General features: G+C 37.6%; 1 protein-coding gene across 2 annotated transcripts; it reads left to right on the forward strand.

The window, feature by feature from the left end:
- Positions 1-1,781: 1,781 nt before the first annotated feature.
- ND-24 (NADH dehydrogenase ubiquinone) lies at positions 1,782-14,147 on the forward strand. Of its 2 annotated transcripts, none has more exons than XM_071657822.1 (7): positions 1,782-1,841; positions 3,226-3,285; positions 4,086-4,148; positions 6,006-6,196; positions 9,672-9,879; positions 13,019-13,171; positions 13,992-14,147. In XM_071657822.1, exons 1-7 carry the CDS (start codon positions 1,797-1,799, stop codon positions 14,007-14,009), a joined length of 738 nt encoding a protein of 245 aa, XP_071513923.1. In that variant the 5' UTR covers positions 1,782-1,796; the 3' UTR covers positions 14,010-14,147. The 2 variants fall into 2 exon arrangements, with proteins under 2 accessions (XP_071513923.1, XP_071513924.1); XM_071657823.1 differs by lacking the exon at positions 1,782-1,841 and adding an exon at positions 1,930-2,082.
- Positions 14,148-24,326: the final 10,179 nt, after the last annotated feature.

Genomic DNA, 24,326 nt, shown 5'->3' on the forward strand with positions numbered 1-24,326 from the left:
CATTCTCTGCGTCACCCGAACGCCCACCCTTCTTGACTCTTGTTGACAGTCCACGTAAGAGTTCCTTCCCCTGGTGTCATCTGCTTGTTCTCGTTACATTTGAAGAACATTTTCCATCATATTGTCACGAATCTCACACCCTGTTATAGAGACATCCCCAGCATCGCCTCAATTGTCCGCACCTAAGCCACAGACGTGATTACCATTACCCGTGTGTCTCGTCTGTACCCTTCTTGTTGTTCCAAGACTTAAGACTTACCTAGTCTGTGGTCAGAGGTCTTACTGTGGGAAGCGTCAATGACCTGTCTGCCTTGCGTAACCACAAGGGTGTGTGTACCCACTGTCCATCACAGCTGGGATCACTCCAAGAAATTCTCTCTCTTGCTCGCAGCCAGGTGCCACGTTAGCTGGTGCCTTGCGCAAGCCTTTGTGTCGCCACAAAGACCTTTCCAGTCGCAACATTATTTCGCACCTCAGTGACACATAACTTCATCGACCTTTCTACATGCATCATGTTTGATACCTCGGCTGGAACTAGCCACAAGTCGCAGGTCAGCCACTGGGAATGAGCGAAGTGAGCAGGTCGGCTGCCCACACAAGGGTTCAAACTTCTTTTGGCAAATGACTCCAATGTCTCTCTCTCTCTCTCTCTCTCTCTCTCTCTCTCTCTCTCTCTCTCTCTCTCTCTCTCTCTCTCTCTCTCTCTCTCTCTCTCCAGAACCCACAGTCGAAACAACGGGAGCTCGGCTACATCTCCTCCTCGGCAACACCTCCACCCTGCAGCACAACCTCTAAACTCCGGCAACTCCACCTCCCTCCTGCAACACCTGTAGCACAACCAAAAGACCGCTGCAACGGTATGTCCTCCTCGCAGCACAGATACGGGATCTGTACAACACGTCCTGGTCACTACCATCACAACCATGGGACCTCAGCATCCTCCTTTCTGCTGCACAACCACAGGGCCTAAACAACGCCTCCTCCCTCCTGCAGCAGCACCATGAAGCATAAACTGGTACTCGGTCGTTAATTAGATCCGTAAGATTCATCATCCCTCCTGCCTCAGCATCGCGAGACTACTACCCGAGCTCGCTTCCTACCGCTGCACTGACCTGCACTTTCCTGGGCTTGTTGATACAGTAATATTATGTTACCTGTATTTCTGTAGCCCACTCTCAATCATTACAGCATTTCAGAAAGAATTAGGCACTTCAGCACTTAACATCTTGTACCAGAGTTAATATATTTGTACGTTCGTTGATATTTTTAGCATACAAATTCTATTGCCAGATCGTAATTATAGATAGATGGTTAATCTTTCCTGTCTTGGTAATAAATTAGTCATGGATTTAGATTTTTTTCGGATGACCTGGTCATTAAACCTAAGTTAAATTATGGCCACCAGACGAATAAGCCCGAACACGTGAATCCCCTTCAGATACTTTAGATGATTATCGGTGTACGATATTAAGACAATGTATGTGGGCGTGGGGCCGTCAGAAACTGATCGAGGATCATCGTGTTTCTTGCACACATGTATGACAACAATAGGCTGATTATTGAGGATTTGCTCATTCCGAAGTAAAAAAAAAAAAAAGTAACCCCAGGTGATATATCAGTGTAATAGTCGGCAAAAGCAAGGGTATTAAAAAAAAGGGGGATTGAATTATACTTCTTGAATACATGTGCAAACCCACCAAGGGTTCCCTTGGATAACACATTTTCCTGGGTTCCGTGTAGATTTGGGAGGGTCAAAATCCCGATGACTTTGGACCTTAGTCCTTCTGGTTGGTTATATGGACTTATGTCTATTGACTGCGAGGGTTCTTAATGCCGTTCACGTAAGTATAACCATCACTCGGAAAATCTTGAACACGAGGAAGATGTTCACGATAATTCAATGACTTTGCTATACCCATTCTTGTCTTGGTAGTCATATCTACGCTTAATTGTGAGGGCGGCCGCCAGGTGGCAGCAGCAGGAACACCATCACAGCTGATCCGTGTTTTGGTTAGCGATACTGAGACTCTTTATTGTGTAATCATGTTATCCTCGTTCGCCAGGAAACTTTCCTCCACTTCGGTATGTAATTTTGTGTAGATAATGTTACATTGAAGTATTACAGGTGCAAATATATAGGTTTTGTGAGTAAATAAGGATAACATCAGCTGCCGGTAGACTGCTTGCACAACCCTGTGTGTTATGACTTGGTGAAAACAGTAAAGATCCGAGACTGTCGCTGTTTTAACCTTTAAGGGAAGCCGAAATCCTTATTATTCTCTACATACAGTAATTAGATAGATAGGTACATTGATAGTTCATTAACCCATCTTAAGAATTACTTTGTTGTCAAATTGTAGCTTTATATTGCACATAGTTTAATAATCAAGTGAGACTCGGTTATTTATTAACCCATCACAGCTATTACAATGCAGTAATGTGATAAAGGAGATTGGATTATTTCTTAGATTGTCAGTGATTACTTAATGTCAGTGATCACTTAAAAGAATGATTGGTTGTGCTTGGTTGGATGAGGGTTTTATGATGGTATTGCTTTTTATTTTTTTTTTTTTTGTTAAAGATAAGTATTGAAGGGAAGACAGTGCCAATTAACTCTAAACCAGACATTTGTCTAAGTGAATGCTGCAGGTAGAATGCAGTTTGGTACTTTCCTTTCATCACTATTACCCAATACATAGACGTTTCTCGTAGAAAATAAGGGTGATATATCACTGAGACTCCTACAGATATTTGTGAAAAGATTCTTACATGAGACATATTTGTGAAAAGATTCTTACATGGGACAGTCCCACAGTTTGAGCATTATTAAGGTTAGAATAGTTTAGGGAGAGGACCCTCTAAACCCTGATTTGGAGATAAGTAAGGTTGATGGCTTGGTTATTTTAAGGCATTACTTTTACTCTGCTAATTACTCTGAGTAACTTCCCACCTTTGCTCTTGTTTCCCTTTATTTGTGGCTAACTAACCTTATGGAGGAAAAGTTGTTGCAGTTATTGATATTTCATGGAAACTCAGGGTTATGATTAGCCATATTCATTCATACAAGTATCTCTTCTGATGTTTGAAAAGAGGATTCTTTGCATTTGATGGAGAAAAAAATTTCAAAGCCTTGCCAAAATTGTTAGAATGAAGAGCCTTTCAATGTGTCATAGAAAAACACAGAGCTAGGAGACATTTACAACTATACTTTTATTACCATTGCAGGTGCAGAGTGTTCGGAGCATCCACAGAAGTGCTGCTGTCTGCAGTGACAACCTGTTCGTGGTGAGTTACTCAGCATCTAAAGCAATTCAACTTGAAGTTTGAAACTTTAGGACTGTTCCCTTATGAACTGGATAATCTTGGCTCATGTTTAAGAGAAGTTACGCATGTTACAATGTGTTGGTACCTAAATTATTTGACAGGATGATAGAAACATCGAGCAAATTAATTTTATTCATAATTAGAAATCCACCTCATTATTCGAAACTATGATCACAGTTTTTAAACATGGTTATCTTGGATCTATGGCTTTTCATTGTATGATGGTTTGTGAAACACTTGCCATAAGACAAGGTAAGTTTCAATCCTTGTATGGTGGGAGTCTTTTTTTATTATTTAGTTTCTTTGAAATTACTTTGATTTTTAATCATAGTTGATTGTTCTGAAACTTACGTGTCCAAAACCTTCATCCAGTATGTCTCATTTATATAGGCCTTTAATAGTTTATGTTTAGAAGACATTGATTCATTATTTTGTAATAGTAATGTGTGTTCGTCAGCTAAGAAGAGATGATTACAATTGCTCTTACATGATGGCATTTCTGATGATGATTAGTATGTAGTTGATTTCAGAAATGTCTTTGGTAGGGTTATGTTATACCTTGCAAATGATGAAGTATTGAAAAGCAATCAATAAGTGAAAACTGTATCTTTATCTCTTTCCATTTGACTTTCAGTAGTACACATAAAGGGTGTGAATGAAAACTTGAAGTGCTTCATGATTTACAGATTCTTTTCCAAAGATGAATTTCAAAATTTCTTATTGCATTTTAGATTTGTACACTATTCTTTTTTTCACTACAGCACAGAGACTCACCGAGCAACAATGTTGAAACTCCATTTGAGTTTACATCTGAAAATTTAAAGGTAAGGCTATAATTTTATTTCATTTTGCTAAGGTGTCTGACCAAATTCAAAACTGTTATAGTAGTTTTATTATTTATTGAAATTAGATTGAAGACTATCATTGTGGATGCCTGATTTTTCACATTTTCCAGTATGTTAAAAGTTATAATTGCTCTGGCTTTATGCTTTATGCTCCTTGTGTGATTATTAAGTCACAGCAGCCCATTGGAGGATAAATATGATATTTTTTCCTACAGATGTTCCTTCATTTTGGCCATCTTCACACACTGCTGTACATATTGGTCGTCATATTGTAGATTTTGCACAATCATTCCCAGATTGCCAATTCTCTTTTCTTTGTATTTCACTACACCATCTTATTCATGATTTATGCTTTTATTTCAGCAGTTGCTCTGCTTTGTACACTTTTTGAGGCATCCATAATGTTTTTCATATAGTTGTATCACCATAAGTGTGTTATTGTTTCTCATGATGACATAAGAATATTGGTTTTTATTTTTTATTTGGGGTAGAAATAGGAAAATGGAGACAGAATGTCCTCCTTTATGCACACACATACAATATACACATACAGGTAGACATCCTGCACAGCCACATGTGCACAGGCAATAACCCCACATATTCATGTTAGCACAGCCCAGCAAATATCAACTTAACACGCACACATACAGTATACATATACAGGCAGGCACTCCACATACCCACATGTGCACAGACAAACAATCCCACATATCTATGTAAGCACAGACTGGCAGACATCAGCTTACAAACAATTGTAAGGTGATGAGGATGGGATTATTATCTAACAGGAAGTAAGCTTGATGATTCTGTTTATGAGAAGGACTTTGAAGCAGACATTATTCCTAACCTGTCACCAGAGACCCATATTAAGAGAATAGCTAAGGAATACAAATACAAATGAATCCAAACAGCAACAGACCACTGTGTCCTTTCAAGGCTGTTTGTGAGTGCGGAAGATTTAAGAAACATTTGTGCAGTAAAAGTTATAAGGTATAATGATGATTTAAAGAGAATAAGTGGCAAATTGCCTTCATGGAGGCCTTATTTGGTGAATTAAACCTGTACTCATATTTCAGAAAAGTATATTATTTCATTTTTTGAATGTGTGCATTCAGACTAAATGAAACATTATGATAATCTGTAAAAAAAAAAAAAAAAAGATGCCACATATGCACTTTTATTATTACTGTAACCCAAGATATCTTGTGAAATATGAAAAAAGTGTGAGAAAATGATGTATCTAGTTTTCTTTGCATGAAATATTTTGTTCTGCACATGCAGAAAACCCAGATTGTGGTCAGAAACTAATGGACTTTATTGTCACATCCCAAACTCAGTCCAGATGGTCCTTACTTTACTGAACTGAATTTGTCATGTGATGGACTTCCATGGAATGTTTCATTAGATCCCATAAGTAGTCTGATGGAGTCCATAGAGTCCATTTGGAGGCAATTTTGTAAGCATTGAAGTCCATTAGAACAGGGTTTCACTGTGCTGTTCTCATTATTAATGGTTGTTCGTATCATATCATGTATGTTCCTTGTCCCTTCCTGAGGTTTCATATAAGTATTTTCAGCAGTTCATCTTTACTACCTATTACTAATTTTTTTCCAAAAAATTTTCGTGAATTATTTCCATTACATATATTACCATCAATTTGCCTGTTTATCTATCTCTCTTGTTATTAAGTTCATAGTTTGTTACTTGACTTTCTTTCTTTGAAGTTTTTGCAAACAGCATTTGTACGTAAGTTTTAGGTTTTAGAACATGACTTACTAACTTACTTACTCGGATACATTTGATTTGTCATAACGGTCAGCTTCATTTATATTACAGCGTGCTGAGGCAATTATATCAATCTACCCAGATGGTCATAAAAAAGCAGCTGTTATTCCTTTGTTGGATCTGGCTCAGCGTCAGGTTGGAAACTGGCTCCCCATTTCTGCAATGCATGCAGTTGCAAAGATATTGAACATGCCAAGGATGAGAGTGTATGAAGTTGCCACTTTTTACACAATGTTTATGAGGTAATGTTATTGTGCTATATATATATATATATATATATATATATATATATATATATATATATATATATATATCCCTGGGGATAGGGGAGAAAGAATACTTCCCACGTATTCCCTGCATGTCGTAGAAGGCGACTAAAAGGGAAGGGAGCGGGGGGCTGGAAATCCTCCCCTCTCGTTTTTTTTAATTTTCCAAAAGAAGGGACAGAGAAGGGGGCCATTTGAGGATATTCCCTCAAAGGTCCAGTCCTTTGTTCTTAACGCAACCTCGCTAATGCGGGAAATGGCGAATAGTATGAAAGAAAAAAGAAAGATATATATATATATATATATATATATATATATTTTTTTTTTTTTTTTTTTTTTTTTTTTTTATACTTTGTCGCTGTCTCCCGCATTTGCGAGGTAGCGCAAGGAAACAGACGAAAGAAATGGCCCAACCCCCCCCCCATACACATGTACATACACACGTCCACACACGCAAATATACATACCTACACAGCTTTCCATGGTTTACCCCAGACGCTTCACATGCCTTGCTTCAATCCACTGACAGCACGTCAACCCCTGTATACCACATGACTCCAATTCACTCTATTTCTTGCCCTCCTTTCACCCTCCTGCATGTTCAGGCCCCGATCACACAAAATCTTTTTCACTCCATCTTTCCACCTCCAATTTGGTCTCCCTCTTCTCCTCGTTCCCTCCACCTCCGACACATATATCCTCTTGGTCAATCTCTCCTCACTCATTCTCTCCATGTGCCCAAACCATTTCAAAACACCCTCTTCTGCTCTCTCAACCACGCTCTTTTTATTTCCACACATCTCTCTTACCCTTACGTTACTTACTCGATCAAACCACCTCACACCACACATTGTCCTCAAACATCTCATTTCCAGCACATCCATCCTCCTGCGCACATCTCTATCCATAGCCCACGCCTCGCAACCATACAGCATTGTTGGAACCACTATTCCCTCAAACATACCCATTTTTGCTTTCCGAGATAATGTTCTCGACTTCCACACATTTTTCAAGGCTCCCAAAATTTTCGCCCCCTCCCCCACCCTATGATCCACTTCCGCTTCCATGGTTCCATCCGCTGACAGATCCACTCCCAGATATCTAAAACACTTCACTTCCTCCAGTTTTTCTCCATTCAAACTCACCTCCCAATTGACTTGACCCTCACCCCTACTGTACCTAATAACCTTGCTCTTATTCACATTTACTCTCAACTTTCTTCTTCCACACACTTTACCAAACTCAGTCACCAGCTTCTGCAGTTTCTCACATGAATCAGCCACCAGCGCTGTATCATCAGCGAACAACAACTGACTCACTTCCCAAGCTCTCTCATCCCCAACAGACTTCATACTTGCCCCTCTTTCCAGGACTCTTGCATTTACCTCCTTTACAACCCCATCCATAAACAAATTAAACAACCATGGAGACATCACACACCCCTGCCGCAAACCTACATTCACTGAGAACCAATCACTTTCCTCTCTTCCTACACGTACACATGCCTTACATCCTCGATAAAAACTTTTCACTGCTTCTAACAACTTGCCTCCCACACCATATATTCTTAATACCTTCCACAGAGCATCTCTATCAACTCTATCATATGCCTTCTCCAGATCCATAAATGCTACATACAAATCCATTTGCTTTTCTAAGTATTTCTCACATACATTCTTCAAAGCAAACACCTGATCCACACATCCTCTACCACTTCTGAAACCGCACTGCTCTTCCCCAATCTGATGCTCTGTACATGCCTTCACCCTCTCAATCAATACCCTCCCATATAATTTACCAGGAATACTCAACAAACTTATACCTCTGTAATTTGAGCACTCACTCTTATCCCCTTTGCCTTTGTACAATGGCACTATGCACGCATTCCGCCAATCCTCAGGCACCTCACCATGAGTCATACATACATTAAATAACCTTACCAACCAGTCAACAATACAGTCACCCCCTTTCTTAATAAATTCCACTGCAATACCATCCAAACCTGCTGCCTTGCCGGCTTTCATCTTCCGCAAAGCTTTTACTACCTCTTCTCTGTTTACCAAATCATTTTCCCTAACCCTCTCACTTTGCACACCACCTCGACCAAAACACCCTATATATATATATATATATATATATATATATATATATATATATATATATATATATTTTTTTTTTTTTTTTTTTTTTCATACTATTCACCATTTCCCGCGTTAGCGAGGTAGTGTTAAGAACAGAGGACTGGGCCTCTGAGGGAATATCCTCACCTGGCCCCCTTCACTGTTCCTTCTTTTGGAAATTGAAAAAAAAAAGAGAGGGGAGGATTTCCAGACCCCCGCTCCCTCCCCTTTTAGTCGCCTTCTACGACACGCAGGGAATACGTGGGAAGTATTCTTTCTCCCCTATCCCCAGGGATAATATATATATATATATATATATATATATATATATATATATATATATATATAGTTCCTTATCTTTTTGTACATTGTAAGTGACATACTCCCATCTTAAGTTATTACCTTAGTTTTGTACATCATTTTCTTTAACTCGTATAGAATAAGCAAGTTGTTTTAGATATTAACATGCATGTTTTTAAGCGGAAGTGTGTATTATGGGAGTTAAGGTATCCCAAGGTTCTTCTCCCCCTAACAACCTATTTACCCTCATCCTTGTACCTTGCCAACCACAGTGTCTTAAGAAAAAGAAACAAAACTACTCATAGTTGACATGGGACTTTGTATTTCCATGTGGACAAAATAGAAAAGTCCAATATGGCAACACATACGCAATAAACTTGGTAAAAAAAAAAAGGATTTAATGTGTTCTTTCATGGTTAAAGCTTAAACTGATCTTTTAAAGCCAATATTCATCTCTTCAGTTTTCTGCATTTCAAAGCCTTTTCCTGTATAGTCCAGTTAAGACATAGAAATTACAATGTTTATGATTAGAAGCGATTTATTTTGGGAATGAAAGCCATTCATTCCTTTGCCTGTTTTTTGTACTTTAGGCTCCTGCATGGCAGGCATGGGAACTTACGAGACAGTCTGATCTGAATGAAGAGCTAGTGGATTTGTTTCTACCCACAGCAAAGTGAGCTTCTTTCTCTTAGAAAGAGGGGGTTAATTGGTGATAAACTATGGTAAATTGATTCCTCATTGGAGAATTTATTTCATAATTGGTCTACTGTTGTGATTTGTTGTTTGATAAGGAAATACCTACATTATTTTTTTACTTTGTCTTTGAGGTTCTCTGTTCCCATTTCACAATAGTTAAATTAGTTTGCCTTTACCATTGCTGCCAGGTAGTAGTAAAGTACCCATGATTTGGGAGGGGGTAGGACAGTGCTGTTCTTCCATACCATTGCTTCTTTATGCAACCATTCCTAACCAGTCTGCTACTAGCTGATATTATATAAATTCATTGCAATCACTGTATCTAAATGTTACAGAAATCCAGTTGGCAAATACCACATTCAAGTTTGCACCACCACACCTTGTTGGCTGCGAGGATCTGATGATGTTTTGGCCACAATTCACAAGAAACTTGGTATTAAGCCAGGGGAATCAACTGAAGATGGTCTCTTCACCCTGTCAGAGGTGGAATGCCTTGGAGCCTGTGTCAATGCACCCATGATTCAGGTCAATGATGATTATTATGTAAGTTAATCAAAATTTATTTTGTCTACTCAGCTGATTTTAGGGCTTATACTTTCTGTACATTTTATAAGAGCTCACCATGTGCCATTGTATAAAGGCAGAGGGTGAGTGTTCAAACTACACAGGTATAAGTTTGTTGTACACCCGGTAAGTCATATGGAAGGGTATTGATTGAGAGGTGAAGGCATGAACAGAGCATCAGATTGGGGAGGAGCAATATGGTTTCAACGTGGTAGAGGATGTGTGGATCAGATGATTATTTTGAATAATGTGTGTGAGAAATATTTAGAAAAACAGGATTTGTATATGGCATATATTAGATCTGGAGAAGGCATATGATAGGGTTGATAGAGATGCTTTGTAGAAGGTCTTAAGAATGTATGGTGTGGGAGGTAAGCTGCTAGAAGCAGAGAAGTTTTTATCAAGGGTGTAAGGCATGGGCACAAGTAGGAAGAGAGGAGAGTAAATGGTTCCCAGTGAATTGGTTTGCAACAGGGGTATATGATGTCACCGTGGTTGTTGTATTTGTTTATGGATGGGGTTGAGGGAGGTAATGCAAGAGTATTGGAGAAAGGGGCGAGTATGCAGTATGTAGGGAATAGGGCCTGGGAAGTGAGTCAGTTGTTCACCATTGATACCGAACTGGTGACTGGTTCAAATGAGAAACTGCAGAAGTTGGTGACTGAGTTTGGAAGAGTGTGTGAAAGGAGAAAGTTGAGAGTGAATGTAAATAAAGGTAAGGTGTTTAGGTTCGGCAAGGTTGAGGGCCAAGTTAATTGGAACGTAAGTTTGAATGGAGAAAATTGGAGGAAGTGAAGTGTTTTAGATATCTGGGAGTGGACTTGGCAGCATAAGGAACCATGGAAGCAAAAGTGAGTCACAGGGTAGGGGAGGGGGAGAAGGTTCTGGGAGCAATGAAGAATGTGTGGAAGGAGAGAACATTACCCCGGATAGCAAAAATAGCAATGTTTGAAGGAATTGTGGTTCCAACAATATTATATGGTTGTGAGGCATGGGCTATAGATAGGGTTGTACAGAGGATGGTGGATGTGTTGGAAATGAAATGTTTGAGGACAGTATGTGGTGTTAGGTGGTTTGATCAAGTAAGTAATGAAAGGGTAAGAGAGATGTGTAGTAATAAAAAGACTGTGATTGAGAGAGCAGAGGGTGTTTTGAAATGCTTCGGACATATAGAGAGAATGAGCGAGGAAAGATTGACAGAGAGGATGAATGTTTCAGAGGTGGAGGGAACAAGAAGTGAGAGACCACATTGGAGGTGGAAGGATGGAGTGAAAAACATTTTGAGCGACGGGGCCTGAACATACAGGAGGGTGAGTGGCATGCAAGGAATAGAGTGAATTGGAACGAGGTGGTACACTGGGGTCGAGGTACTGTCAGTGGACTAAACCAGGGCATGTGAAGTGTCTGGGGTAAACCATGGAAAGTTTTATGGGGCCTGGATGTGGATAGGGAGCTGTGCTTTAAATTCATTACACATAACAGCTAGTCATTGTGAACGAATGCGGCCTTTTTTGTATGTTTTCCTGGCGCTAACTTGCCGAAGCATGGGATAGCAGTGCTGTTTTCCTGTGGGGCGGGGCAGTGACAGGAATGGATGAAGGCAAGCAAGTATGAATATGTATGTATGTATATGTCTGCTTATGTGTATATATATATGTTGATATGTATATGTATCTGGGAGTGGATTTGGGAGAGGATGGAACCATGGAAGTGGAAGTGAGTCACAGGGTGGGGGAGGGGGCAAAAGTTCTGGGAGCGTTGAAAAATGTGCGGAAGGCGAGAAAGTTATCTCGTAAAGCAAAAATGGGTATGTTTGAAGGAACAGTGGTTCCAACAATGTTATATGATTGCAAGGCATGGGCTATAGATAGAGTTGTGTGGAGGAGGGTGGATATATTGGAAATGAGATGTTTGAGGACAATATATGGTGTGAGATGGTTTGATCGAGTAAGTAATGAAAGGGTAAGAGAGATGTGCGGTAATAAAAAGAGTGTGGTTGAGAGAGCAGAAGAGAGTGTATTGAAATGGTTTGGTCACATGGAGAGAATGAGTGAGGAAAGATTGACAAACAGGATATATGTGTCAGAGGTGGAAGGAACGAGGAGAAGTGGGAGACCAGATTGGAGGTGGAAAGATGGAGTGAAAAAGATTTTGAGCAATAGGGGCCTGAACATGCAGGAGGGTGAAAGGCGTGCAAGGAATAGAGTGAAGTGGAACGATGTGGTATACCGGAGTCAACATGCTGTCAATGGATTGAACCAGGGCATGTGAAGCATCTGGGTTAAACCATGGGAAGTTTTGTGGGGCCTGGATATGGAAAGGGAGCTGTGGTTTCAGTGCATTATACATGACAGCTAGAGACTGAGTGTGAACAAATGTGGCCTTTGTTGTCTTTTCCTAGCTCTACCTCACATGCATGCAGGGGTAAGGGATTGTCATTTCATGTGTGGCGACAGGAATGAATAAAGGCAGCAAGTATGAATTATGTACATGTGTATATGTCTGTGTACGTATATATATGTATACGTTGAAATGTATAGGTATGTATATGTGCGTGTGTGGATGTGTATGTATATACATGTGTATGTGGGTGGGTTGGGCCATTCCTTCGTCTGTTTCCTTGCGCTACCTTGCTGATGCGGGAGGCAGTGACAAAGTATAATAAATGAATGAATAAATGTATATATATGTATATGTGCATATGTGGGCATTTGTTTATGTATATGTACGTGTGTGTGTATATGAGTGGATGGGTCATTCTCCATGTTTCCTGGCACTACCTCGTTGACGTGGAAAACAACGATTATGTATAATAAATGTAAATAGAAATAACATCTTGATATTGTAAACCAGAAATCGCAAAAACTGTCACATTGGTTTTGATTGTAGGCTTGTTAGCACTTGAATATAGATTATTCAGTAAAATTTTCTGATTTTGTAACAGAAATTGGCACCCTTGGTCTTGATGGCTTTGGGTTGTCATGAATTGTACGGCTTCAGATCACTTTATTTTTCAGTGGTAAAACCATATTCACCTCGAGAGGCACATCAAGTGTTCTTGAACTTAGGGATATGTGTCATGAACAATAAGATGCTGAATATATCACTTTTTTCACAGGAGGATCTCGAAATACATGACACAGAAGAAATACTAGATAGCTTAGCTGCTGGGAAACAACCTAAGGCTGGACCACGAAGTGGCCGCTTTGCTGCTGAACCTGCTGGAGGTCTTACATCACTCACTGCTCCTCCACCAGGACCAGGTTTCGGGGTTAGTGCTCTGCCTGCTGTTATAGCTATTTCTGTATTTAGTAGTTAACCAAGAATATACTGTATTTATTTAACTAGTTTATGGTGGGTAGTTCTCATAGCATCTGGGGTAATGTATTGGGAATCGTTACTACACTTTGGAGATACATCCCTGAAAAGTGCAACTTTAAGTGACATGATTTAACATAACTTTATGATATGTCTTCCCTTGGCGACATTTCAGGTCAAATTTTCTCCCAAAAGTATAAGTAAAAAAGTTTTTTTAGTTGAAATAATTATACAAACTTTTCACCTTTTTCTGAATGACCATCATATTAATTGGCTGTTGGGATAGAATACCCATGAAGACTTAGAATTCTTTCCACCTTTTCCCTAACTCCACTTCTGTGAGTTATTTAAGTAGCTGGTCATACTGAGCACATCTTTGAATTTTGTCAGCAGTAACAGGAATAGTTCTCACCACCTATTCATGTCATATATTTAAATGACATATGACTTAGCAACTTATAGCAAGCACTCTTTAGATGTAAATAATTCTGTTTCTTTGGAAAACTTATCATTTAATGCTAAGTATCACCAAAATTACCTCTTATCCTGTAAAAATCATGAGATAAATTTTTCACTTTAAATACTTTATTTGGACTTAGTCAACTGAATTTTTCTTTTTACAACACAGCTTCCCATACAGCTCACTTTCATAATACTTCTAAACTCATTTTAGAAGGTCATGTTTAACCTAAATAATTCACTGTCCCGATAAATATATAAAACATTTTGTTGGTTATTAAATGTACATGAAAAATATCTGAATTAATTTTCAGGTTCGTGATGATTTGTAAAGTATGCATAGCTGACGAATACAAGATTGCACCATAAAGAGGATGCGTACTGATGGTTGAAAATTTAGTGCATCCATAATTAAAGAATTTAATATTTAATTTTTGTCTGTATATAGGTACATAAAGTTGTAATCATTATTCTAGTTTTCTTAGTACATATAACCTTTCGGGGCTCCCTCAGTAAGTAATGGGATGGCCGTGACAAGTCTCCATAACTGGTGAACTTCATTGCCAGTTCTTAGCCGTTAGTGCCTCATCTGTAACAGGCCACTGGTAAAGGGCAACTGTAGCACAGTGTTTTTAGAGCTTCCTAACTAATATTCCTACTGACTGGTTGTACCCTAATGAGTTTACCTATTGTTCCAACCACTACGTCTGCCATATGCTTCCACGTAATGTTCTTACCTACTACATACACCTGATGCAGTTTGCGGTAATACTGTGATCAGGGAAAAATGAGAGGTATTTTTGATTTTTGAGGTGCCGAGAACTGCTTTAAGAAGTGATTAGAGCTAGGTGTGAGTGTTTTAAGGGTAACAGCTGTGGTTATGTGTTTCTGTAATTTGGGAAAGAGACAGGTTGCAGTAAGAAATATGGGTGGAAAAAGTAAATTTAAAGTTGGACAAAAATGGTAATTTGATATTTTCTAATATTCAGATGAATCATTTAAATTGGAACTTGATTTCTGGAGAAATTATATCAAAAAAATATTTTTTGAGGTACATCAAGTGTGAATACAGTAATAAGGACGTTAGTTAGTAGGCTGCCACCAACTTGGGAGATATGTTACTGGTACTACCTGCCTGGGTATTGTGAAGGTTTATGACAATTGCATGATGAGCCAGCACTTTAAAAGTTGTCAAGATGCTCTCTTTTGACTCGGGTTACTGTCTTTTCTTTCTGCCTCTCCACACGTAGACTACTGGCACTCTGTCCAGAAAAACATGCAATCTTTCCATATCACACATAACATTTGACAACATGTATCTCTAGATTTGCCAGTGCTGTGCACTAACCCTGCCTTTCGGCAAAATGGTAGGAGCAATAGGTTGGAATATTAGGGAGAAGTAGTTGGTAGGACCATTAGGTAGGAGGCTCTGGAAACACTACACTAGCGGTGCACCATGCCAGTGGCCTGTTAGACGTGTGGCACTAAAACCTAAGAAGCTGCACTGGAGTTCATGAGTTATGGAGACTCTTTTGCCTTGGGTACCCCCTTGATGGAGTCCCTAAATAGAACAAGTCGGATATAGAAAGTTGTGGAAGTTGAGAGTTTCGTAGAATTACAGTAGTTCCTGTTGACAAGTACTAATCCTGCATGAACATTAATTTAGTAGATTATAAGGTACACTGGGATTTAGATGCTTGAATTTATTGTTTTTAATATTAATGTAGGCCAGGTCCCAGCAATCGTTTTAGTTTTGACTCTTTTAGAACACCTGCCTGGAATTCAGGACTGTTGGGTAGCTCTGGTCATAAAATCTCTTAAAATCACACACCCTGAGGGTAAAACTTTTTCCATACTTGTTCACTATTTTTCTGCTTTAGTGAAATAGTGTCAGCAACAAAAAAACAAAAATAACCAAGCCTTACCCTTTTGCGAGCAATCATTGGCTCGCTTTTCTGTTCCTTTTGGATAGTGACATCAAAAGGAGGGGAGGGTTTCCTTCCCCCAACTCCCATCCCTTTTAGTTTGCTTATTATTTTATTTTTTATACTGTTGTCATTAGGTGTGGAGAGCATACATACAAATCACAGTCTAGAGATTTAAGAAGTTTGAGTAACCCTTACTATTGTTTTTATACTTTAGTGTACTGAAGGGTTTGCCCCGTCAAGTTCTCAACACAAATTTTTAATGATAAGAACTTGGTTTGGTAGCAAAAAAATTGATATAGAAATGAATGAAAGTTGAAAGATATTAAAAAAGATCATTTTTATAACATTTCAGAATTGCATATCATTTTGACTTGTTTACTGGTACTCCATCTAGATTGGAGATAGTTGAAACTTGTTTTCAGTATTTAAAAGGTTTAGTCTTGCTAATTGAATGAAAAAGGAATCTGACATCAAGGTTTTATGGTATATTGCATTTTTTATCCTAAGTCTTTCATAATTTACATTCATAATTGAATGAAAAAGTTATCAGACATCAAGATCGTATGTTACATTACACAAATGGATTTTGTTTCCAAATTCTTTCATAATATACACATATCAGGTTATTCCTACCCTGTGGACTCATAGGAATATCTTGATCACGCACAAAAATGTGATCCTTACCGATATCAGGTTATATATAAGTATACCAAATTCTAAGATTAGGCAGTATAACAAGTTATGAAATTTTATTGGAATTAGAAGCATGTAATCATCATTTTTCATCTGCTAGCACCTTTAGAGCACTTGTGAAGCAAGTGAACAGAGGATCATGTAAACATAAATTCCCTGAAATACTCATACACATCGTAAGGATGAATCCAATTTAGTAGGCTCAGGTTTCAGTACATTGTTTCCAACACGCATCCTCTTCCTCATATTCTCATCTGTAGCCCATGCCTCACTTCCATACATTGTTGGGACAACTATACCTTTAAATGCCTGTATTTACCCTCCCTGTTGATGACTTCTCTTTCCACACATTCTTCAGTACTTCGAAAGCCTTTCCCCTCCTCACACCTCACCCACCCGATGACTTCTCTTTCCACACATTCTTCGGTACTTCGAAAGCCTTTCCTCTCCTCACCCACCCTTTGACTCACCTCCACTTCCATGGTTCCATTCACAACCATCCACACTTCCAGGTACCAAAGCACTTCATTTCCACTAGAAATGGTTAACACTTAATTCATAAAAAGTAATGGTTTTGGTGTTTCTGGTGCAGTAATTAATTTGAAATTTTTTTTTTATTTTGCTGTAAGGATAAATTGCACAACAAAAGGATTTACTAGTCAAGTAAATGATGTTACCCTGCTAAACTAATAATACATATCTTAATTCATAAGAAAAATTATTTTAATATTTTTATATTCATTGGTATTTTTTATGGCTGATACGAGACAATTCTAATGGCGTTTGGCACAGCCTAATGGCTTCAGAGTAAAGCTTCACTGTGGGACTTTTCTTTTGGTTGGCACCAAACAATTAAAACTGCATTTGGCAAGGCCAAAGGCATGCATCAGTAAAAGGTAATTTTTTTCCGTAGTTGGGGTTGGCCAGTCTGAGAAATAATGTTTTTCCTTAACCTAGGAATGGTTTAATCTAAATTCTGAAGAAAAATTGCATTATATATTTTTTTGTGCACCTACTCATTAATAAATCATTTTGCTCATCTTTTCAACTGTGAGCCAGAAAAATGCTACTCACCAAAGATGGTTAAAAGTATATTTTTTAATTTAAAGCTATGAGAAGATTTACTCTTCCTATTTCCCACTTTAATATTTTTCATCTTCTAATTAAAGCCTACCCTTGGTGTAAACTTGGGTCCATGACTTGCCTTTATCTCCAAAAATGGGGAGTTATTACAAATGTGGGAAGAGATGGAGTATTTTGAAAGGACTCAAATATTGTAAATTATAAGGAAGTGGATATGGTGCATTTAGGATGAGTTTGCATGTAAAGTGAGATTTATGGCAATTGGATGATGAAAATGAGGTACTGCAAAAAGATATTTGGTAAAACATCAAAAGCTGGGATTAATAATAAATTTCACAAGAAAGGGGTGATTGTTTTTGAGTAATTAGGCTTCGGTATAAGAAAGGCCCAGAAGTGAGGTACTTGAAGGAATTTTGAAGTATTTATTTATTTATTTATTTTGCTTTGTCGCTGTCTCCCGCGTTAGCGAGGTAACGCAAGGAAACAGACGAAAGAATGGCCCAACCCACCCACATACACATGTATATACATACACGTCCACACACGCAAATATACATACCTATACATCTTAATGTATACATATATATATACACACAGACATATACATATATACACATGTACATAATTCATAAAGTCTGCCTTTATTTATTCCCATCGCCACCTCGCCACACATGGAATAACAACCCCTTCCCCCCTCATGTGTGCGAGGTAGTGCTAGGAAAAGACAACAAAGGCCCCATTCATTCACAGTCTCTAGCTGTCATGTAATAATGCACAGAAACCACAGCTCCCTTTCCACATCCAGGCCCCACAGAACTTTCTATGGTTTACCCCAGACGCTTCACATGCCCTGTTTCAATCCATTGACAGCACGTCGACCCCGGTATACCACATCGTTCCAGTTCACTCTATTCCTTGCACACCTTTCACCCTCCTGCAGGAATTTTGAAGTACATGTATAATACTCTTGTGTAAAGTTATTAGTGGCCCATGAGGTTTATACTCTCAAAAAATTAATAATACTGCAATCAAAGCAACAATTGTAATTAGGTGAGAACATGTGCATCAAGTGAGGAATAGATTTAAACACTCATTAAGAAGGCACTAGATTTATTTGAACATGAATTATAAAGATTTTACTGCTAACAAACTCCTAGATGACCATAAATTTGACAAATTTGACAAATTACAGCCTATTTACAATTGCTCATAGCAAGCATCATTCTTTGTGATTTCCAGAGTAGGAGTTTAGTGCATTTCATGAGGACTGTGTTTTGAACACATGCCCATAACTAAATGTTAAAATATCTCAAAACTATTCACGTACAGTAACGTTTTAAATTTTCCTCCTCAAATAAAGATCAAATTGCTTCAGAAACTTATTTTCAACGTTACAAAGAGAATCTCTTCACACAAACCTCTCCAGATTGCTATGTAAATTAAATGTGATCTATTGTATTTGTCAAACTAAGGGAGAGATAATGAGTACTTCATCCACTAATAATCTCACTGTATGGCAGTCCAGGTGTTGTACCTTCTTGAAGTCAAAAGACTAATTTGCTCTTCACCTTATGGAATATGGTAAAGAGTGAAAGAAAGGAGAGAGGGAGAAAGACAGATGAAAGAGCAGCAAGAGAGATATACAAAAAAAGGAAGGAATGAAATGCCATAGATAATATTAAGTTGTTAAGTACAGTTTGTACTTAGCACGGGAAAGAATAATGCAAGAAAGGAAAAAAAAAAAAATCTTCAGAAACAATGTTATAAACTTTGTTCATATTGATGGGAAATTTAAGTTTATATGATAGAAATACATGTTTGACACAGGAACCCCTCCTCAGTGTAAAGACCCTCCCCATGTGCACAATTAGATAAGCAATACCCTCCCAGTCTGTACAAATAGATAAGCTGTTAAGGAAGCAAATATATCTTGAATTTGGTGGTCAAATTAATGAGTTTTTTTTAAAGCGTTTTATTTCTTTCTTGAGTTCTCTTGTAAATTTCAGTAAACTTAATTCCTATAAAGTATTGAAGAAATCACTTACTCTGTTTTACACTTCCATAAGCTGTCCACTTTCCAAATGTCAAGGGTTATTCATTTTGTGTCTTTAATACACCCCTAATCAGCCTTACAGAGGTCACTGTGAATGACTCCATTTTAAATTAAGTATAGTAACAGGATTATACCTACATTAGTTTTGAGTGCAGAGCATCTTTACAGTACTAAAGTGCTTCATTTTCACTTAATACAACAGCTCATGTTTTGTACACAAAACCCTTCCAGGTAAATGAAAGCCATTTATTGCAACTGGACCTGTAAATATTTACTGAATACTTTCTAAAGAGTAAGAAATATCAATTCTGTATGTAACGTGGATAACACAGTTCCCATCTCCCACAGCTTCAGCATGGCCTCATTGAGGCCATACCCTGAATGAAAAAGGTGGAAATTAAAATTGATTATGAAAGAGATGAGAAAGTAGAAACACAAAAGGTGAAATAAGAATTTTTCATGTACGATGTATTCCAGCTAAAGAACTGTCTAGCCTGGCTGCAACTTTTCAGTGAGAGCAAGACCAGTAATCTAAAGAACAAAAAGCATAAGATGTTTCTGGCCATCATGTGAATCACTTGAAACTCGGTACAGTAGTACTTCCTGGGCATTTCTGCCACAGAAATTAACATTCAGTTAGTATGTATCAGCATTTTGTTCTAATATGAAAACAGAGATAAATGCTAAATTCTATGCAAAATAAAAGCAATTCTGATAAGGAAAGGTGTTAATTTGGCTGTGAAATATATGCCTACAATTTAGCATTATGAAACTGATGCTAACTCCCAATGCTATGCTATAATATTAATCTTCATGTAAGTTGTAAGTACACTAAGGTTGCAATTACTTACAATTAAGTAATTTGCTATTCTGAATCACAGCTATCTTAATTATCCACATTAATTTACAATGCACAAGTAATGCACTCAATTTCAAAAGGCCAGTTGGGTAGGTGCACAATGAAGAACCCTACTGTTGCTACCCTAAGCAACACAATTAAGAGGGTTTCCTACATACTGAGAGAAAGGGTTTTAGCAGATTAGCCAAAAACATATTTGGGAATAAAAGAAGTCTGAAAAGTCTGAAGGCATGGAGATGACACTGGTTCAGCATAAGTGGTCAGGGATATGTGTTCCAAAAAGAACCTGCTATATGAAGTGGAGTGAATGGCAACCATGTCATGTACATTACAATAATCCAAAAAATACATTATTGCATCTGAACTATTACACATGTAATAAATAGTGCACAGAACTTATGAAAGAGCACAGAACTCATGTCAACTGAAAGCATGAAAGAACAACAACTGTAACCATAAAATGATGCAATACTGTGAAAAGTTGAATTCTAGCAGCTAGCACAACCATTTGCTAACAACAAATGAAACATACGCCACATGTTCATGGGCAAACAAAAGCCACAAATGTAAAAAAAAAAAAAAAAAAAAATACAAAGATGAGATTAAATGTATAAGAGTAATATAAGCTATGAAGCAAAATGAATGCACAGAATAGTGTGTGCACAATGAACAAAGCAAGTTGGTTATACTACAAAAGATCATGCAGATAGCTTGTTAACAAAAGAAGATAGCAACCACTATGATAGAAGAATATAATGAGTACAGATTCAGACTCTGGAATGATAGTTGATAAGAGTTAAACAACAAATATGGACGATGCTGTAGTCAGAGAAAGTCAGTTGACAGTGGACAATACTTGAGAACTCCAGAGGGCTTGGGGATAAGTCTTTCCTAACTGTATGTACATCAAAATACCTAAGTGAAATATGGACGATGCTGTAGTCAGAGAAAGTCAGTTGACAGTGGACAATACTTGAGAACTCCAGAGGGCTTGGGGATAAGTCTTTCCTAACTGTATGTACATCAAAATACCGATGTGATTTTTTAAAGGTTAAGTCAACTATGCCAGCAATCATGTCTTTGTCCCTATCTCTTAAATAATTGCAACCCTGATGTATTTAATAATTTGATCACTATGATCTCTGATGACTAACTGCTATAACCAGAGCACTCATAGCATATCCATAAAGGATTGTAATTACTAACCAACCAGTACACCATACAAAATTTATGCTTAAGAATAACTATTTTTTTCACTGCAGTGAAAAATATAATCCATAAAATACATATGAATTACAAAATACTGATATCAGTAAATACTCTAACCCATATAACCCATAAAGACTATGAAAATAGTATGTCTTAAACACATTACTGTTTCTTCTAATATCAGTCCTTAGAACTTACATTGACATGTGACTCCTAGTCAGCAGCAAATACATTGCAAGAAATATTCAGTTGTCCTGATAACTTGCTTCAAAAAAGATTACCTTGCAATTACTTCCATTTGAAAAAATATGACACAGGAGGGAGCACTTGCAAGCACATTTAATGCTACTCTGGGTATCCATACCTCAGCTAATTCCTGTAAGCTGTTACACTGGTTACATGTCACAAATTAACTGGATAGTGTAAATATTCTTCAAATGCTATTCATACACCAATTTAAGAGTATTTCATGTTCATATATCTTAAGAATCAGACAACCTGAACGATTTCTCAAAATTAACGAAACTTTGCTAGGGATTATTAGGACTAAATTACATGCTTAATGTAGCAGAACAGGATTCATATGACAATAAAAGGTAGCTTAGGCATGAAACCTGCAGGATATAAAGGGAAAACATGAGAACACTTGCACAAATTTACAAACCCAAAGAACCCCCTATATATATATATATGTATATATAAGTACAAGACATGTAAAGAAGAGTTATGTACAGCATCTTCTGACACACAAAAATGATATACCACATTTCCTAGACTACTATGGTTTGTACATCAATACCTGGACAAACTCATATCTTTTACAATAAATGCATATTCGCACCCCTTCATAAGTACTTTACCCTAACATTTGAATTCCTATATTTTGGTTACAAACCATTCTTTTCTTCAGACAGTATACAAGACAAAAGTGGTCCTATTACATTATACCACCATCAATCATAAGATGTGAAATTTATTTTAAATTTCATTAAAATACTCCATTAATTACCTAAACTGTTTCAGTACTGATCTGACAGTATAAAAAGTGTTACAATAAACTAAATATTTACTTGTAGTAATTCTACGCTGCATCATTCATGTACGGAATTTAAAACTAACGTATGTTAAACACACATTAGGGTTAATGGACACTATCCAATTACCAACTTATCAGTTTTCTGTTTACTAGTACGAAAATAAGAAACGATCATCAAGACCAAGCTAAAAAAAAATAAATCTTAGCTGTTATTCTCTGAAATAATTTTTCATATATAATGAGCAAGCGCCTCATCCACAGTTTGAAAAGAAAAAGCAACAACACAGACCATATAAAGCTTTAAAAGCTAAGCTTAATACCTATCAGCATCCCAACAACCAATTCCTATCCATCCCAACAACCAATTCCTATCACTGAACTGGCTTATCACTACAGAATCTACTCCAATAGTGGAGCTTGTTCCATACCACAGTCCTCTTTAAAAAAAGAAAAAAAAAAAAGTAATATACAGGAATACCTAATTAAACACTATAGATCCTTTCTGGGATTAAAAGCTTTCAATTGGAACACTGTAACACTGTGGTATGTGACTCCTAACAGCATTTTACCCTGGGTGATATATGATAGATTAATTTGGCTTACTGCAATGAGGTCTTCCACCCACATGCTTGACCTGCTTTGCATCTTCTCTAATAAGCTTCCTCTAGACTGGGTTAACTTCCTAGTTGTTAATGGAGTGAAGGTCTTGGCTTTAATGTTATCAGCACTTCTTAAAATTCTTGTAAGTTCGAACTGCATTAGTTTGCTACTCACTTGCTTCCAGTATCCTCAGTACTTCCAATTTCACCTCCAAAGCAATACTTTTTCTCATCAGCTGTGGTGTATTTTGAGCATTGTTGCTTGCAAACCTTATTCCAAATGTTATGGGGTATAGCTAATTTACAAATATTCTTTAAAATGCCAAATTAAGTGAATGGGAGATGGAGCATTCATGCAGATATTTTTAGTGAAGAAGCACAAATAGTCAGTCTGAAAAAAAAAATTCACTCCATACATATATATTTATATATTTATTTTATTATGCATAATCGATGTTTCCCTCATCAGCAAGGCAGCACCAGGAAACAGAAGAATGGCCCATCCACTCATATACACACACATATATATATATATATATATATATATATATATATATATATATATATATATATATATACCTAAACACCCATATACACACATACATACATACACAGACATATACATATATATACGTGTACATATTCATACTTGCTCGCCTTCATCCATTCCTATCGTTACCCCGCCCCACAGGAAACAGCATTGCTACCCCCTTACATTTTAATACCTTGTAATCTCTCCTTTGGCCTTCATTATCATCTCCAGACCTCAGGGTGTGGAAATGCCAAGGTACCTGAAGTATTCAAGGTCCATGTTTTGATCTGAATGAGGCAAGGCACTGATGAGGTGTTGCAAAAAGCAAGCTTGCCTTTCATCTGGTTCCAGTTCCCAATTGGGTTAAAGTCTTGGGAGTTCCCAAGGCCACTCTGTTAGTTGAATATTTTTCTCTGTTAACCAGTTCATCACCTTTCTAGCCTTTTGGCAGGGAGCAGTATCCTGCATAAAGTGATCACACCCATGAATCTCATAAAAGTTAGCAGATGGTCCTCTGGCACCTTAATGTACTGCTCTCCAATCACTGTAGTGTTTTTAGGTAAGAAGCACAACCCTCCCCTACCCACTGCCCCACTAAAGCAACCCCAGATCATTACACTATGTGGATGTTTCAGAGTCATCAACATGAAATGAGAG

Source organism: Panulirus ornatus, chromosome 65, assembly GCF_036320965.1.
Source record: "Panulirus ornatus isolate Po-2019 chromosome 65, ASM3632096v1, whole genome shotgun sequence".
NCBI classification, from domain to species: Eukaryota; Metazoa; Arthropoda; class Malacostraca; order Decapoda; family Palinuridae; genus Panulirus; species Panulirus ornatus.

What these genes read in the sequence shown, in the direction of transcription:
- ND-24 (XM_071657822.1), top strand. Translation starts at nt 1,797, where the DNA reads ATGGACTTATGTCTATTGACTGCGAGGGTTCTTAATGCCGTTCAC. An exon ending in GGGTTCTTAATGCCGTTCAC is followed by an intron (nt 1,842 to 3,225) that starts GTAAGTATAACC and finishes TTACCATTGCAG; the next exon opens with GTGCAGAGTGTTCGGAGCAT. An exon ending in TTTTACACAATGTTTATGAG is followed by an intron (nt 6,197 to 9,671) that starts GTAATGTTATTG and finishes TAAATGTTACAG; the next exon opens with AAATCCAGTTGGCAAATACC.